Here is a 19,463-nt window from a genome sequence, read left to right on the forward strand (position 1 = left end):
GGAAGGGGCGAAAAGATGGGTGAAGCTGAGGTCTGAGAGGCAGCGGAAATATAGATTAATGTGTCAATATTGTTTGTTTCTAAGCCAACAAGTACCACCAAACTTTAGTAGTGTATCTGATCCAGGAGGAACTGAGCAAAAGATGAAGATGAATTCTGTAGCAAATTCCCAGACAAACCGCCCCACTGCAGTGTGCAGCTAATCCACTAATAGGGAGATGTTAGGGCTGAACCAAATTACTGAGGGAGTTTCTCTTGCTGCACATTTTATTACCTGGGCAAGGTGACTTTAGCCAAGTTCCCACTTAATGCATCCCATTTATTAGCAACTGTTAAACAGGTACAAAATGGGCATGTCAGGGATTATCATAAACTGGTTCCATAAACAGGAAATGTCAAGCTAACCCTTTGACAGACCTATCAATAGAACTCATCTACTCCACAGAGTAGATCTCTTTAACCACCATTTGAATGGACATATGACTACTGAGATTAGGTTTAAAGGACGTCCCATGGCTTGACTTACTTCAGTTGAGGAGACTGTTTCTGGGAGCCGGGGCCGGTGGCGGTGGGAGGTGGGATGGGTCCGGGCTGGAAGGCCTGGCTGGGAGAGGTGTTAGCTGAGCGGGCTCGCTGAGGAGAGCCCTGGGCTGACTGGGAGGGAGAACCAGAGGCTGAGCGATGCCCACCTGCAGAGCCAACGCACAACTCACCTTTCATCACATAGACAACAGGCACAAGTATGTCTAACTCTGGACACTTTCACAACATTAATATTCACCACAACAGCAATCAAACAAGCAGACTGGTGATAAGATGTCCATGGATGTCACTTTACCTTGGGCCCTTCTTGGCTGGGTCATCTGTGGCTGTGAAATGAAAAGCATTGAAAATGGAAAGTAACAATGCATGATGCATGGTTGATTCGATAGGCTGCTTACAAAAGGCACAAATCCTGAAGCCAATCTCTTCTGAGGTCAAATGTACATAATTAATTCAAAAGCAAATCCAAAACAGTATTTGGGCACTATGGACAGGAGGTTAGAGGGATATGTACCTTGACAGAGCTGGGCTGTGGCGCGTTGATACCGAGCAGCACACTGCACATCTTACTAATTACGAGTTCAGTGATCAGCTGCCTGTCCTCCTCCACGTGCTCACCAATCAGAGGCATGGAACTGTCCATCACCTGGGCAACACACAACAGACAACATTCAGGAGGAGAACAACTACAGTATATGAACCTTCCCTGAATAGCCATTCAACACAATTGACTTTATAAAGGCCACTAGAGAGCAGTATTGGACATCTTATCTCAGCGACTAGGCCCAAGGAGGATGGTGGGAGGGTGACGTGACTGCAGTCTCGATGTTAAATGAATGAGTCTGTTGACCACCCCAAAACAACTTCACATCCAACATAAGGCCTGATACGGTATTGGTGAAATATACATGAAAGTGGTGACATCCCATTCATTACCACATCTTCGGTACGGAACGAACAGTCACTATTTCAGTACTTATACTGAATGTTCATTGAAATTCAAATTACATTTGAATTACTGAAGGAATAATACAGCCTGCAGTATTACATGTGATCTTACAGCAACCATAAACAGATTTGGGGTAATGTAATTCACATGGTTGGTGGAGGTACAGTGGTACACATTAGGCTGGGCGGGTGGCCGAGTGGTTAGGGCATCTGACCGCCAAATGGTAGTTAGACTGAATTCCTGAACACACAGAGTAAAAAAAATCAGTTGTTCTCTCGCTCCCTGACCAAGGCATTTAACCCCAATTCCTTCCATCTTACAACTAAAAAGATGAACGTGCTCTTAGTCATATTTACCTGGTAAAATAACGTCAAAGAGCAACCGTTTCACACGAACAGTAGAGTTCTGGAATGGACCCGTTGGAGTGCTCAGAACCAAGACCCGACCCGTACCCTAAGTTAACATGCCTACAACTCAAACCGGACAGGCCCCTGCAGGACAAGATAGAATGTCAGACCCGTCTTGAGTCTCACGTATACCGGGCCTACCCAGACCTATGAAGACCTCAGGAGTACAGCACAGTCCTCCAGCTGCAGGTATTGCTAAGCCAGGCTGTGCTGGGATGGAACCAAAGGCCCAGCCACATAGATAATTGGCGCAACATAAACTCTTCCCACCGCAGCATTTCCACACGTGTGCTTGGTTTGAAACGGTCTCGGTGAAGCACGTGCCGCTCCGCCTGTCCACAGGTCATGCTTTCCTGTGCCTGAGCGGGTGCCAACGCCACGTCAAACGAGAACCAAAACAAACTGAGCAAAGCCTGGCTCACAGGGCTCGGGGAGAAAGCAGAGGGAACACCCTGCCAGCAGGATGCATGTGTTGTGTCCCTAGAGTGCTATCAGGCTCCGGCATGCATTGTGGTCGAAGCGCATTGTAAACAGACAGACAGAGAACGCCTTTCATCCACGTGCTTCTTTTTGCACTGTCGAGAGGGGTGCGCGTACAGGGGCGCGCGCGTGTGTGTGTGTGTTAGTGAGAGCGCGCACATGCACGTCCACATGCAGCAGCAGTCCGCTGAAAGAAGGGAAAGCGCTGTTCGCCCCGAGATGGACAGCTGAGCTGGGTCGGAGCGGGAAAACCAGCCGGGGACGCGGCCAGTTAGTCATTACCACAAGGGACAGGGACTGAATGTGCTCCAACACTCCCCTGAGGACGGTCAGCTGCAGCCGGGGACCTACCGCAAGCCAGGAGCCACTTCAGACGTACTGCGGTGACAGCCAGAGTGGCGGGTACACCCTGGTGATTTACTGGAATATAGAGTCATCTAGCAGATGATAGGGCTGCAGTTTTCTGCCCTTTAGTTTAGGAACGTAAAGGTGTTGTTTTGCTCTTCAGCTGAGCCACTCAAACGTTCTTTCCTGCTGCAGGTGTGGACATCGTATTCTAGAAGGGAAAGATCAGGGTATGGATATCGGATGAAACAAGGCAGCAGTCCAGACATGGATGAGCTATACAGAAAAGCTGCAGAGGTTCAAGTCGAAAGCTGTTCTTGTCTGTTTACATTAGCTAAGTGATTTCTATGATAGTCCGCAAAGTCTGTTCATGTGTTAATGGCAAGGGCCAAAAACCCGCCCATGTCTGTAAGCCAAGATTCTCACAGAACTATCCACGACTTCAATTCATTCTGCTAGATTATAGGGAGGACGTGAAAATTTAGTAATTTAAAGAAAAGCAAACTTTTCATGGTTCTATGGTCTGTAACACAGTCGACCTTGGTCTTCCCAGAAATATTATAATCATTTAAAAAGCCTTTAAGATAACAAAGGCTAAAAAATATATTTTGAGTTCAGTACCAGTGGATTCTACACTCAGTGGCCACATTAGATAAACCTATCTAGTACCATGTAGGACTCTTTTCTCCGAGCATCCAGAATGTGTTGGTCCATGCTGACAAGCACTTGATCCCAATGGTGCTCTATTGGACTGAGATCAGAGGACTGCACGCCACTGAAGGAAACGGTCTTGTTAAACGGAACCGGCTTGAGGTAAAGCAAGCTTTATGACAAAAGGCAAGATGGATTCATGGATTTAAGTGGTTTATGCCAAATGACCCACACCATCTGCATGTCGCATCAGAAATTGAGTAATTGAGACTGTAGTTTGTGAAAATCCTATGAGGCCAGCTGTTTCGGAGATGCTACAAACACCACGTCTGGCACCAACAATAATACCATGGTCAAAGGCGAATAGATCACACATCCACCCAATTCTAATGTTTCGTTGCATAGCAACTAAACCTCTTTGCCATGTCTGCATGCTTTATATATGATTTGATCTTTGGCTATTTGCGTAAACGAGCAGGAGTAACTAATACAATGGCCAGTGAGTGTAGGTAAAGCAAAAGCAAAAACCCATTTGTTTTTGGTAGGAGGTGTCACCTCATGAAACAGTCTGTCAGGAACAGGTTTCCACCGCCAGAGGCATGCAATATTGCACCATCCCAACCCACAGTAATTAAATTCCGCCAAGTGTCTTCTAATGTAAGCGTGCCCATACAGAAAACATTCTGCCTGGTCACGGAACACTGTGACAGTACGTGACTCTGTCTTTGCTGCGATCCCTGTCCATCTCAGACCTCTAATAACCATCCAGTCCCTGAGGTGATTTCCTGCAATATCCGCCCCAGTTTTGTTTCTACAATAGGACGAGAGATATTTGATGATGAATGGGTGGGTGGCTGACCTCCACCCACCGTGCTGAGAGAGAATGGTGATGTATGACAGACTCTGAGCAGACTAAATATGGACATTTTGGAGCACTGTGGCAGGATGAGTCAGTATGGAGCAGAGACAATATGATAGGAGGTCATTTGTGTACAAGCTATTTGGCCTTCAGGGGAGTGCAGATAAACAAACCACACTGGAGACGGATGTGTGTATGACGACCACGCAGATCGAAAAGAAATGTCTCCAATTACGACCACTGAATTGTTAATGTGAATGAGAAACAGCACAAACATTTGAGGCTAAAGGTCATGAACTCACGTAGGTCTTGTTTCGGTTCCACTTGACAACAGTTGTTTGTCTACCGGCTTTAATATAAACCCATAGTAATGTTAACTCAGTGTTGATCTCATTCTAACAGAAATATCCCATGTTGCCTAGCTTTCCTGCTGTGTTGGTACACAGTCATGTGATCAGAGGAAGAAACAGAGGAGTCCATTGTGTGCTTGTCAATGTTCTTCATTCCCTACTTTCAGTGGTACAGTGGGTTTAATGACGTGTTTAATGGACCATGCTGTTCGAAATATATAAAAAAAATAAAAATGAAATCTGTTATTGACAAAGTTGTAGCTACAGTAGCTTATAGTTCATATCACAAACCGCATCTGTAAAAGTATAATTATTTATGGAATTTATTGAGAGTAAAGTAGGATAAATGATCATAGTAAACCAGTTTGGTTTGTTATAAAAGTGGAGGAAATACCTGCTGTTTAAAAACGAACACTGGGAACAGTGGACTGCAGATGGGTTCAACTTGGCCTCCTGCGCTAAGTTACTCACAGCAGCTGCCAGGCTGCACTGTAAATCAACCTCGGGATTGTCCAACTCACAGCGCAAACACACATAAGCACATACCGTATGGCTACAATCTCACACAAACACCCCAAACTGTCCACATCCTTCAATCCGTTCCTCTTTCCAGCGGTCGCTCCATGAGCTGCCCTGTGACAGGAGATGAACCAGGCTTATCTGGAGGAAACAAGAGGCTGGCTGCTGTTGAGAGATGGGGCTGAGATGGCTGTACGGCCTTGTGTTTTTACCAGTCCAAGTACACAACAAAAGGTCAGGAACAAACTCTTCTTCACACTCTGTGTGAGTGACAGAGTGATCCTTGTTTTACTATACATGTGGAGTTCCCTCATAGATACCTGACAGTTCAATCCCAACAAGGTTTCCAGCTGGTGACCAAAACTAGAAATGCTATTTCATGCTTAAAGGTTAAGTTTAGGGTTAGGTTAAGTTTAGGCACAAAGAAGATTAGGTTATTGAGGTCAAGGGTTAGGATTAAGGTTATGTTTAGAGGATAGAAAAAACAGGATATAATTATGTTCCCTACAAGGAAAGAAAAACAATGTGTACGTTTGAGTGTTTGTGTGGTGTTTTTGTATAATTGTGAGGATTGGACAAGAGTAGCAAACCAAGGACACATGCTGACAGTCTTCACATGGAAAAAGTCTTATGAGGTAGGGTTTAAGATTGGGGTTAGGTTAACAGTTTAAGGTTAGGGATTTGTGGCTACAGGTAGGGTTACAACTAGGTTTAAGATTATGGGGCAGGATTTTGAATCAATTGTTTCTCCCCAAAATGTCCTCACAAGTAGGGCAAAACAACTGTGCTTGTGTGTGGTGTGGTATGCGATGTGTGTCGTCTGTGTGGCTACAGTCCTCGTCTGTACTCGATATGAGCTCAGTAGAACAACAGGAAGTGCCTGGTTGGTGTAACAGCGTATTTTCGACTCTTAAACAGATGTGTTCTACAGCAACAAGTGCTCACACTTCTGCACTGCCCAGCAGCCCAAAATACCCTGAGCCAGAGGCTTACAAGCGCTGATAGGCTGTGATAGTGTCGCACAAAGGTATTACTGTTTATCTCATATTGTGGTTCAGTCAGAAACCTTGCAGTCAACTAAGTTCAGGTGGATTCATTTTTGACACTGTCATTTCAGTGGCCACTGAAGGTGAGCATTGGCCCACTGGTCGGTTAAGAGGCCAGACTGTACTCGGGTTAAGACCCTGGTGAGTAGAAGCATAGATATAAGCTTCGCTGAGACAGTTTCTGACAGTTCGTGTCTTCGCTTGTGCAAACCAACAGTCTCATCTGCTGTCCGTGTGGCTGGCCTCAGAGAATCTCGAAGGTGAAGATGGATAAGGTCCTGAGCTGGCGTGGTTACACATGGTCTGTAGTTGTGAGGCCAGTTGGATGTACTGCCAAGTTCTCAGAGATGATGTTGGAAGCGGCTTATGGTCGAGGAATTAACATTCAATTCTCCAGCAACAGCTCTAGTAGACATTCCTGGAGTCTGCATGCCAATTTCACGCTCTATCAAAACTTGAGACATCTGTGGCATTGTGCTGTTTAATCAGCTTACTGTTTAATATCACACCTGTAGGGTAAATGGATTATCTTGGCAAACTAGAAAATGTTCACTAACAGGAATGAATATTGGGGGACAAAACTGGAAAGAAATGTTTTGTGCTTAAATGTCTGGAATTTTTGGTTTCAGCTCAGGAAATAACAATTTATCTTTTTCATTTCAGTGACCATTGAACAAAAATATGAACAGTATACATAATGTCAGTACTAAAAAAAACATTAATGCCAACAAATTGATCTATTCATCTATTAAGACATTAAATCCAATGGAAAGTTATTGTCAGACTACATGTGATGATAACTCATTAATTATGGAAGTGTATCACACTTAATTCCAAAGATAAGGTCTCATTTCCATGACTTTCAGCAGGACTTTGTCCTCAGGTTGTTGCATTTTCATGAGGGAACTGGCATGTAAACCTTTCATTGATCCATTCCTGTACCCTGTTCATATGACACATAACCCTTGAAACGGTCTTGACACCGAGACAGACAGGCAGGCAGACAGACAGTGCGGTCATCAAGCTGGCCACGCCTTTGTTTGAATTCAGATTATTTTGTTTGGTCTACAGTGTAATCTTTTTTCCACGGCACTTAGACTGATCATGCCTGATCTACCCCGGCTGCGCCTTCTTCCGCTGCCATCGCCAAGCCTTGTCTGTCAATGCGATCTATTACTTCATGATGACTTTCAGAATGTAATTGCCCACCGGAGAAATCAGATTTTATCACCAAATTTCTGGTATTGACATGATCTTTCATCATCGTCCTCCACTGTTATTTGTGCACTGTTCCAAAAGTTTATTATGTTGTAAATCATGCAGTTCAAAATGGATTAGCAACGCATTAAACACTATGTTTTCTAAACTTTATTCAGATTAAATGGCAACCACTACTAACATTCATCAAGTTAAGTAGGTTGGAAGAATTGTATTTTTCATTACATATATCTTGTGTTTATTTTACCTGAAGGAACAAATATCCCTTAAAGGTCAAGAAGTACTTTAAGAGGACATATGCTTTTACAATATTTGCTCCTTTGCAGTAATGTTTACAGTGGTTGACATGCTAACAGTGCTAACACTGAACTGACCTCGATAATGTAGTCATTGCCATCCTTTCCATGGACGGCTTTCACAGCACAGATATCAAGGCCCCCAAACATTTCAGAACAGGAGTCCACCCACAGACGATATCTGGAACACAGTGAAAATCCACAACTGATAAGTCATTGTGAATTACAAAACAGACTTTGGCAGTGAAAAAACGACTTTTGGACAAACATTCCTCGAAGCCTGCAGATAAAATGCTTCATGACTTGTTAGAATCATGTATAGGATTTCATAATATCTTATAATAAGGCTCATAATGATGTGTTTAACAGCAAACTCTATACCCCAGCTTACCTGTCAGTCATTGCGATCTGCTCCAACATGGCGGAGCCTGTGTTAGCCTTCCAGTTGCCGGAGATGGACGTTCTCCTAGGTGAGATTAAAATCAAAGAAAAAATCAGGCATCCATCTATTCTCTGAAAAGGAATTGAAAGAAATGGTCAGCTAACTAAGTCATTGTGTTTTGTTTTTGGAATTCAATAGAAGACCCGCAGGGGAAGATGTTATCATTGAATTCTATAGTGATGATGGATGCACTATACAGTACGCCTATTTTAAATCTGTGTCATAGTCAGTTAGAGGCGTACTGGTGCCAAGGAACATGAGATAGGAATATCAACACTCCTCTTAGTCAAACCATTGTTTGGACTGAGAAATATGAAAGTAGAGTGTTGACTCCCTCATTTAAAGTTAGTGCATTGTACATGCAAAATGTTGCTGTTGTGTTCAAGACAGTGCTGTTGAACTCAAAGGAGATTAGATCACTTCAAACTACGAACGGGACTATAAGGCTAAATCGGCCCAGTGGTCAGAGCCACGTTGGCTGACGCTGACAGAATGGAATGCCAGAGCGGGGTGCCACCCTGGTCGCAGGCCCTGGGTAGAGGACACCGGGCTTCTCTCAATTAGCCTGCATGCAAGCTGCCTCTTTCTCTCCACCCATCCATTGCTGTCTTCCTAGAATTCTGTTTCTCTTAACTGTGCTTCCATGTCTGTCTCTTTCTCCTACTAACTTGTAAAGTTATTTACATATAGCTTTAGTCTAATCACATTCATCCCTGACGCTTCCGTGGGCGAAACGGACCGAGACCATGACCTCCTTACATGTAGGCCTTGTAGTTGTTGCCAATCTTCTGGATCCGGATGTCGTACTTGGACAGGACGTAGGGCTCCGAGGTGGCATAGGTTCTGGCCAACGCCACCACACTAGTGATGTCCTGGAAGTCGAGTTCGTTCTCCACTTTGATCTGAAACAGGAAGTCGGCGCTAACTGGTTAATTGCCAGGAAGATGTGTGGCTAACTGTTTCTTTGCGATGGAACTGGAATAGAATCCCACAACAAGAATACTGATGGGGAACTGAAAGGGTTCCTTAGTGGAGATTAATTCCTTAGTGGAAAGTTTCTCAGTGGAAAGTTCTTTAGTGGAATCTTTTTTGGGGGCAGGTAACATTCTTCACACCCATAATCTTCACTGTGAAGTTCACTATAACAACGTTAATATTCGATTAAGCTGTTAACACAATTATTGGACTTTTTGTAAAACATGTTTGTGCCAGTCTCTTTGGTCAAGACTAGTGGTCACTGGACTTTTCTATCTGTTGACAGTGATGTTGGCTTCTGGTTAGCACCGCCAGTTCTGAAAACACACTGATTAATACAGTATCCGATGAAGGAGTATGATTCTCTGTGTTATGTCTTTTGTTATACAGTACGTTTACAGAATACATGTAATAAGGATATAAGAGCCTGCTGAGGGAGGACCCGGGAGACATTTGCTCTGCTTTAGAGGTGTCTCCATGTCGCAACTTTCATTTGTTGAATTTATCAACACCTGCTTTCTTTTCTCTTTCTTATAGAAATTCATATATATTGATTACACATACAGTTACGCTTTTACAATGTGATTCTATATGAAGGACAGTAGCACACAACATTTTGATAGATTTTAAACAGTTGTTAAATTCAAATCAACTCACGTGTCCTAAGACCAAATAAAATGTAAATTTAAGCATATTCCTATTTTGTACAGTAGCCTAAATGCTCATTAACATTATTCATTGTTACCTTTTCAAAGTGAACAAACTAGCATGGACCGTAACCTAAGGGTATCCAATTATCAACCCGATTTCACTACATTAATTGCTGACCAAATAGCAAATATAGTTATCCTTAAACTCCATTTGAAACAGGGGCAGCAAAGTACAAGGCATCCTGAAATGTATAGCTCTCTCTCTCTCTGCCCGACTCATAAGAGCTAGCATATATGATGTATGATGATATCAGTCAGAACGAAGGACTCCATTGACTCTCATTATCAACCCTCTGGCTGATATAATCGGGACTGTGATTCATCCACCATGTGGGAGTTGTGGAGCAGCAGGGGGCTGTCATGGACAGGGACTGACTGGACAGATGCTCTCACTTTCACACCCACACTCTCCTCTCTGCTCTTAATTCTCGCCTGTGGTCCAATACACTGGTGAGATGGAAAGGTCTTTATGGTAAAGATATGGGGGAGGGCTTGGGTTGGCCTACTTTGAGGTTTAGTCATTTTCATTCAGTTCTCTATTTATCATAACAGCTCTACAACACTGTTATTTAGCTTCTTGAGTATATTGAAGGTTTATTTGAAGTGTACACATTTTCAGCTAAAGGCTGAAGTTCCAGGACCTCGTTAAGTACATAACTAGATAAAATCAAAATGACACATAATACTAATGTTAAAATTAAGCCATCTCACAAGGCTGGTGTTGTACTTGTCAGTCCAGGGGCCAGTAAGGTTCAATCTGTGACTGGAGAGGATAGATCTGCCAAGGCCTCAAGTCTAAAAACTACCACTTCTTGTAATCCTGTCCGATTGCCATAGAGTATGAGGTAGCTAGACAAGGGGAAATTGGTTTTCCTCTGTTCATATGAGGAAAGTATTTAATGTGTACTTAGCTTTCTATCCACAGTGGTTCCACAAGGTGTAACCCAATGGTTAGAATAAAAAAACAGTGAAAAGGAGTCATCATGGTGTAAATACGAGAAGCCATGCAGAGAATAAGGCGAACCATTGAGAATATAAAGTAAACCATAATACTGGAAGCAGAAACTGAGGTAAGAAAAAGGTAAACACTGGCAGTTGGATCAAGAGCTGGGTGAGGCGGAAAGCAATGTCATTCTGGACACTACCCAGTATCAATAGTTGAGAAATATTCTCCAGTGGCTGTTAAGTCTGTCTGCCCTTTAGTGAGCCATTTCCATCTCCTTAGACCATGATTAACAGCTCCATGCAATGTGTAGGCAGTAAGGGTATATTCCTGAAATCGAATATCATAAAATACACGGCTCAAAACAATTAAGGGAACCCGTATCACAGTATAACACCAAGTCAATTAAACTTCAGAGATTTCAATCTGCTCAGTTAGGATGCATACGCGATTGTGAAACATGCCACGTGTTTAGGTGCAAATGAAAGTGACAACAGGTGCACTGGAGAGACAACAGCAAGACAACCCCCAAAAAGGGAATGGTTTTGCAGGTGGTGGCCACAAACAATTGCTCTCTCCTTATGCTTCCTGCCTGATTCTTGTCTAGTTTCCCATTTTGCTAGTGTCCTTGTCATTCCTGGTAGCATGAGGCGGTACTGACAGCCCATTCAGGTTGGATAGGCAGTCCAGTCTTGTCTCCCAGCACAGTCTCAAGAGCATTGGGGAGATACCAGGAGACGGCTGTTACACGAAGAGAGCTGGACATGGCCGTAGAAAGGCATCAACCCAGCAGCAGGACTGTTATCTGCTCCTTTGTGCAAGGAGAAACAGGAGGAGCACTGCCCTACAAAATGACCCCCAGCCGGCTACTGGTGTGCATGTTTCTGATCAAACTGTCAGAAACAGACTCCATGAAGGTGGCATGAGGGCACAACGTCCTCTAGTGGGACCTGTGCTCAAAGCCCAGCAGCTCGATCGGCATTCGCCAGAGAACACCAGAATTAGCAGATCCACCATTGGCGCCCCATTTTCTTCACAGATGAGAGCAGGTATTCACAGACCACGTGGCTGACGTGAAAGAGTCTGAAGACGCCATGGTGAACGTTATGCTGCCTGCAACATCATCCAGCATGACCAGTTTGGTGGTGGGTCAGTGATGGTCTGGGGAGGCATATCCTTGGAGGGTCACACAGACCTCCATGTGCTAGCCAACGGTACCCTGACTGCTGTTAGGTACTGGGATGAAATCCTCAGACACATCGTCAGACCTTATGCTGGTGCAGTGGGACCTGGGTTCCTCCTGGTGCAGGACAATGCCCGGCCTCATGTGGCCAGAGTGTGTAGGCAGTTCATTGATGCATTCGACTGGCCCTCACGTTCCCCAGACCTGAATCCAATTGAGAAACTCTAGGACGGTATGTATCGGTGCATCCGATGTCGCCCAGTAGTGCCACAGACTGTCCAGGAGCTCCCTGATGCCCTGATCCAGGTCTGGGAGGAGATAACCAGGACACCATCCACCGTCTCATCAGGAGCATGCCCAGACATTGTAGGGCGTGCATACAGGCACATGGGGGGCATACACACTACTGAGTCACATTATGAGTTGGAACAGCCTGTGATTTCAATTGTTTACTTTGATTTTCGGTGTGAGTTTGAGTCCAGCCCTCAGTCAGTTAGTGATTTATTTGGTTTCCATTTATTGTTGTAAATCGAGAGCTTCGCCTTGCGGTCAATCTACGTTCCTACTCTCACCTATGGTCATGAGCTTTGGGTCATGACCGAAAGGACAAGATCCCGGATACAGGCGGCCGAAATGAGCTTTCTCCGCAGGGTGGCTGGGCGATCCCTTAGAGATAGGGTGAGAAGCTCGGTCACCCGGGAGGAGCTCGGAGTAGAGCCGCTGCTCCTCCACATCGAGAGGGGTCAGCTGATGTGGCTTGGGCATCTGTTTCGGATGCCTTCGGAACGCCTTCCTGGGAAGGTGTTCCGGTCCTGTCTCACCGGGAGGAGACCCCGGGGAAGACCTAGGACACGCTGGAGGGACTATGTCTCCCGGCTGGCCTGGGAACGCCTCGGTGTCCCCCCGGAAGAGCTGGAGGAAGTGTCTGGGGAGAGGGAAGTCTGGGCATCTCTGCTTAGACTGCTGCCCCCGCGACCCGACCCCGGAAGAAGCGGAAGAAGATGAATGAATTAATGATTTATTGTTGTTACATCATTTTGTTCTCAATGAATTACACAATGTACAGTAAAGAGTTTGATCTTTAATATACCTCCTTCAATGAGGCCAGATGTGTGAAACAGGTGTTCCCTTTACTTTTTTGAGCAGTGCATATTATATATAGATATAGAAATGATTGTGTAAGAAATATTCACCTCATAATCCTAAAACATTTATTCTTAGGCTTCAGATAGTAACTGTTGAAGTCAATACATTTTGCACTTCAATAACCTGAAAACTAACACGATGTTAAGCAAAGACTGCGTTAAAACAACTGAACACATTGACGCTACAAGCTGGTGACGGTCCTGTTGTCCCACTCAACAATTCCAGTTCCTTGCAATGCAAGAAATGTCTTTTGGTCAAGTCAACATCTCAGGTATGTGAAGACCTTGTTGACCTGGAAGGAACGAAACAGGAATGTCCTACATTCAGTCACTCTTTTCTCCCCCAGTGCTCAGAGGTCAAAGTGGTTATGTGAGGCTACAGCTGGCCTACACCAACTGTGTGCACTGTATAGCACTCCAGAAAACAAACTGGAGGAGGAGGGGTATCACCCAATGAGTATTTAGATGCACAAACATGGCAGGGGGGTTATTTATTAAATCTGAAGAGGTGTCCACCAGGAGTATCAAAATAAATTAAAAAAATGCTATGTCCAATTTGCGATTATCGCCTTGCTTGATCTCGGGAAATCACAATCCATTCGGAACATGTTGACAAACAGTTCAAATTCTTATACCACTGCTAGCTCAAACCGAAAGTATTCACCGGAACTTTCCCATAGGAGAGAGCATTCTCTGGCCAACGACCATGACTTAGCCAGAGCTTTGCTGAGCCAATTTCAACCGCCCTCTGCTGGATATTTAGCAATGTTGGAATGCCACAACCAAGATTAGAACCCGGGTTGCAATGAGGCAGCCTAAACATGATGAAGCGACCTAAACTGCCATTCAGAAGACCCCAGTTCTCTGCCTTTGGTGTGTTGCTTGCGTCCATTTGCTGGCATGCACCTATTGGGGGTGCCACTCACTAATGACTAATTTACTGTAGCTAGCTGGTATGAAAGCACAAACGTGAACAGTCAGATGCTTGTTTAAATTCTTGTTGTTAGTTACAATGCTCTTTTGACAAATATTGGGTTTATAAGGCAAAAGACAGCCTTCTCTCTTGTTGTTAACATTGCGTACTTTACTCCAGGCCTCATTTAAGCAATTGAGCATTTTACCTACTTCAACAGAATCTGATGTACTTTAGGATAAACATTTTATGCTTCTCGTAGCATTATCAAGGAACTAACTGTAGAAGTCGTTTTGTGAGTCAATGCAAACTACTGTAAGGAAAATGACTTAAAAGTCTGTGGTCTGCTAGAATGCATAAACAACTATGCCCAAAGCCAAAAAGTGTTGCCCGATGTTATCGCTGCAGCAACAGCGTTGGCTACCGAAAACGGTTTGACTGGGAAATTACTCAATTGTAAGAGTAATTTGTAAGAAAAAAGTGTTGGGGAAAACTTGTACAGTACATGTAGGTATTGATGCAATGTGTTGTTTTTTTTACACATCAACTTCCTAAAAAGTTAACAAAGGGGTAAGTAAACAATTAAAATCCTGTCATCAAAAGGGGAAGTAAATAATTAAAATCCCGAAGTATCCCAATAATAATGTATAAGGGTAACTTTAGGGTCCTAACAGGAGGCTATTCAGGAAACTTGTCATTCTTAACTCTTACTTAACTCCTCCTAATTAACATGGAAAACCTGTGAAAAGCCTAAAAAGACCACCCGTCAGGAAGACTGTGAGGTCATAGAGGTCGACACAGACAATATCCAGCTCGGCGTCACACCCTTCTCCACCTCTCAGAGTCTGACAATCTGCTTATAGAAAGGATGTCGTGCCATCATCACCCTGGCAGACCTTGAGCTACACAGGGAGGAGATACGGAGCCTTCTCTATATCTGCCAGCTCAACTCTTGAGGACAGTATGTAATAGTTCAGCGTAACAAACACACATTTATCAAGTCTAGACATGTGGTGGAGAGAGAAGCAGCCAGCAAATGTCTAAACTTTATCAGTGCTGGGTGTGTGGGCATAAAAGGCACGTGTGGGAGTGTGTGTGTGTCAGTCAGAGGGAACCTTACCTTGCCAATGCCGGCATGGGCGTGGCCCATCTTGACCACCACAGGGAATGTTGGTGTTGTCATCTGGGAAAGAAAACAAACTGTTAACCCAATCTGGAAAGCCAGGAGGAGTGCAGTATGAACTGTATCTGAATACCAACTAATTGGATGGAGTTTCTCTGAAAAGCAACCCTGCCGTTATAATGGTATGTCAGTGCTATAAAGTCTTACGGTTATACTGAAGTCACTATAATGACATACAATATCAATATCATAGTACCAGGACTACTATGATTGACAAGAGCTCTAAGACAATGACTGGGCAGTGATTGAACTGCCCCGTGCATGCAAGTGACTGAGCACTAAAAGCAAAACACAATGTCCTCCCTAAACTTAAGTGCGAGGCATAGCTCAGACCTGACGTAGGCTATAGAATCAAAACCGAATTTAAAGGGAAAGGCTTCCCAAAGACCTTCACTGAACGGCCACACTGAACTTAAAGCCAACCAATTTAGACAAGTATGAGGTATTTTTTGAAGAATGTTGGCTTATTACACAAAAGAACAGTTGTGGAAAATGAGAAATGGAAAGACCACAGACAGAGATTTTTAAGAAGGGTTTGGACAACCTAGCCTAGCCGCAGACATGGGCCTTTTCATATCGTGGTGTACACTGGGAGAGGAGGATAAAACATCAACAGATGACTTCAAACGCTATTTTTTTTGCAATCCATCTCATGATACCAATGCTAAATGGTAATGTAATCTAAAGAGAGGGGCTTATCCAGTTTGGAATGCTTTTCTGAATCTAATCTCTCGCCACTTGTTTGAAATGGCACATTGAGATGAGATATAAAGTCACTGGAGGGTTTGCGTCATTGTTCTTTATGTAACAGTTCACTTCAGTTAGATAACACAGTATCAAAGTAGTCACATCCGTTTACATGCATTCTAAACCAGTGGATACAAACTTTTTCGGGTTACTCTACCATAAATATAATTCTGCCTAGTCCTGAATACCTCAGAAGTACCCCATTGTGCATTTTACCGGTAGGAGGATTTTTACACAATAATATACAGTATTTCCTGAGTGTATAGAAAAATGCTTAATCCAATAGATTATTTTGCATTATAAACTGGGTGGTTTGCATCCTGAATGCTCATTTGCTAAAAATATGATGTATATTACCAGATAACACGACTAAGTGCTTTATCCAGGCAAACCGCCATGTGTCGTGCCTAAGAATAGTCATGATGTATTGCCCATATACCACAACCCCTCATGCCTTATTGCTTAATTATAAACTGGTTTGTTAGGATCCTGAATGTTGATTGGCTTAAAATCATGGTATATGTGACTGTACAGTATCAGTGTTGGCTTTCTGCTTAATTTCTGTTTGTTTTCTATGTGTGCTACTCTTTTACAGATGTGAGGTTGCTAGGACATCAGTGCCGACGTGACTGTAACTACAGCCCCAAGCTGTCCTGCCAATAAAACACAATCTAAATTTGAGGTGGTTATTGAATTGGAGTTTGCTGTGTTGCTGAGTTAGAAGATCCATTTTACATTTATAATCCACTTTTGAACACTAGAAGCGATGTAATCATGATTACACAATCCATTTACACCAGTGAGTCAACCTCTTGAAATCCCTAAAAATAGTACCAAGTGCTCAGACCCAGTTGATATATATCCTCTGTTTAGTTGAAACACATAGGCTCTCTCAGTCTCTGTCTGTCTCGCTCCCTCCCTCCAGCACATTAACCATGTAGGGAAATGAGCTCCTTTTGCGGGACATAAAAAAAAAATGGAAATCTACATCAGTACAAGAGAAAAGCACATTCACTGAACCTCAGAACCAAGCTGAGTCATTTTATATTCAGACCATGTGAGCTACGCAACGGGGAGACACCTAACAAGCGTACGGGAATGACTGGGGAGTGGTCACTCCCCCTGGCCCGGCCCAGGACAGTGGTTTCACTGTAGGGGCCCGTCCTAGGAAAGATGAGAAAGTCATTTTTGGGGGGGCAGGCAGTTTTGTGTATGCGTAATATTCCAGTCATTACCACATGGCTGGGAATGACGAGGTGTGTACAGAGCCTCAATAGGTTAGAGACCACATCCTATCCAGGGACACTACAGTGGCTGCACAGAACACCTCAGCTGAGACAAATATGCCTGGGAACCTGACACCACCACTTCAAGCGGAGGTGCGTCCACTGTTTTGCATTGATTTACTGATGACTCAAGTACACTGTCGACTCATCTTCAAGAGTTTTCATAACACTTGGAAGTACTTGATACTGGTTAAACACACACCCAAAAGTTACAACCCATAAAATGTCCTTGGTGGAACTTTTGTGCTCGTTAGGCTTCTAGACATGTACATATCCATTTAAGCCCTTTGGTTTTCTTACAGCTGCATGATTTACAGTATTGTAGTTGCCTTCTTGTTTCCACCCAAAGCCATAAACAATGTGTTCCGCATGGTAAAGTAATTGAGAAAACACACACAAGCTCTAATTTTATAGCTAGTTATTTCAACAGTCTAGGTTGGGTTTCATAACATCAAATTGCCGTCATCACCAGTAAACGCATCAGACGACCATGTCTGGTACATTATAGACATGCTTCAGGGAAGCCCATTTTTTTGGCCCAACTCTAAGTCAGCCTATATTTTCCATGTGAAAGTCAGACAGGGTGTTCAGGCTGCCATGAATCACATGTCCCTAGACTCAAGCATCTCTCTGTGAAATTCCTAAGCTACACGCTCTCCAGAAATACACATACGCATCAATTAAAAATAAAGATGAGCTCAGCATTTATTTATTGGGACAAATAGGTAAAATATTAAGGACCGGCAGCTACGCAAAACATTATTTCAGCAGTCTACTACACCCCAGGTATTTTCCGCATTCCAAATGCCAGAACTTTGAAATCCAGAACCTTTACATTCTTTCTTTGAGATTGGACATAAAATCCAGGAGTCATGTAAATATGTTCCATCGCATGTCTCAAACTGGATATGGTTAATTGTCACAGTTTATCTTTGCATCCTGAATAGGCCATCATCAATGGCATTGTTGGTCTGTTTGTGCGTGTTAAACTAAATGTTGTTTCCCTCCTTGTCTGAGGGTCCAATGTTCCAACATTGCAGTGGTACTGTGAACATCTTTCTGATATTTGTTGGCCATTAACCAATAAATGGATAAAAAAAATGATGAGAGAGGTTTGAGGATAATGCTAAATATGGTACATTTATCACAATGTTATTGAAAATAATGTCAGATGAATGTACATACCTATTTATACATACAGTGGGGAGAACAAGTATTTGATACACTGCTGATTTTGCAGGTTTTCCTACTTACAAAGCATGTAGAGGTCTGTAATTTTTATCATAGGTACACTTCAACTGTGAGAGACAGAATATAAATCCATAAAATCACATTGTATGATTTTTAAATGATTAATTTGCATTTTATTGCATGACATTTGATCACCTACCAACCAGTAAGAATTCCGGCTCTCACAGACATGTTAGTTTTTCTTTAAGAAGCCCTCCTGTTCTCCACTCATTACCTGTATTAACTGCACCTGTTTGAACTTGTTACCTGTATAAAAGACACCTGTCCACACACTCAATCAAACAGACTCCAACCTCTCCACAATGGTCAAGACCAGAGAGCTGTGTAAGGACATCAGGGATAAAATTGTAGATCTGCACAAAGCTGGGATGGGCTACAGGACAATAGGCAAGCAGCTTGGTGAGAAGGCAACAACTGTTGGCGCAATTATTAGAAAATGGAAGAAGTTCAAGATGACGGTCAATCTCCCTCGATCTTGGACTCCATGCAAGATCTCACCTCGTGGGGCATCAATGATAATGAGGAAGGTGAGGGATCAGCCCTGAACTCCACGGCAGGACCTGGTCAATGACCTGAAGAGAGCTGGGACCACAGTCTCAAAGAAAACCATGAGTAACACACTGCGCCGTCATGGATTAAAATCATGCAGTGCAAGCAAGGTCCCCCTGCTCAAGCCAGCGCATGTCCAGGCCCGTCTGAAGTTTGCCAATGACCATCTGGATGATCCAGAGGAGGAATGGGAGAAGGTCATGTGGTCTGATGAGACAAAAATAGAGCTTTTTGGTCTAAACTCCACTCGCCGTGTTTGGAAGAAGAAGAAGGATGAGTACAACTCCAAGAACACCATCCCAACCGTGAAGCATGGAGGTGGAAACATCATTCTTTGGGGATGCTTTTCTGTAAAGGGAACAGGACGATTGCACCGTATTGAGGGGAGGATGGATGGGGCCATGTATCGTGAGATCTTGGCCAACAACCTCCTTCCCTCAGTAAGAGCATTGAAGATGAGTCGTGGCTGGGTCT

General features: G+C 43.6%; 1 protein-coding gene across 3 annotated transcripts in view; it reads right to left on the reverse strand.

The window, feature by feature from the left end:
- The window catches only part of LOC105029999 (synapsin-3), a 101,478-nt gene that overhangs the window by 2,740 nt on the left and 79,275 nt on the right, over nt 1-19,463 (reverse strand). For 2 of the 3 annotated variants that reach the window (XM_013131635.3, XM_020042950.2), the window contains 7 exons: nt 15,094-15,156; nt 8,864-9,006; nt 8,054-8,128; nt 7,741-7,843; nt 1,057-1,188; nt 838-868; nt 526-688 (listed from right to left, as the gene is read on the reverse strand). In XM_013131635.3, the coding sequence (XP_012987089.1) occupies nt 526-688; nt 838-868; nt 1,057-1,188; nt 7,741-7,843; nt 8,054-8,128; nt 8,864-9,006; nt 15,094-15,156 (710 nt within the window). The remainder of the gene's footprint in view (nt 1-525; nt 689-837; nt 869-1,056; nt 1,189-7,740; nt 7,844-8,053; nt 8,129-8,863; nt 9,007-15,093; nt 15,157-19,463) is intronic. The other variant, XM_013131636.2, reaches the window with a different exon arrangement.

This window comes from Esox lucius, chromosome 23 (genome assembly GCF_011004845.1).
Source record: "Esox lucius isolate fEsoLuc1 chromosome 23, fEsoLuc1.pri, whole genome shotgun sequence".
In the NCBI taxonomy this organism is placed as follows: Eukaryota; Metazoa; Chordata; class Actinopteri; order Esociformes; family Esocidae; genus Esox; species Esox lucius.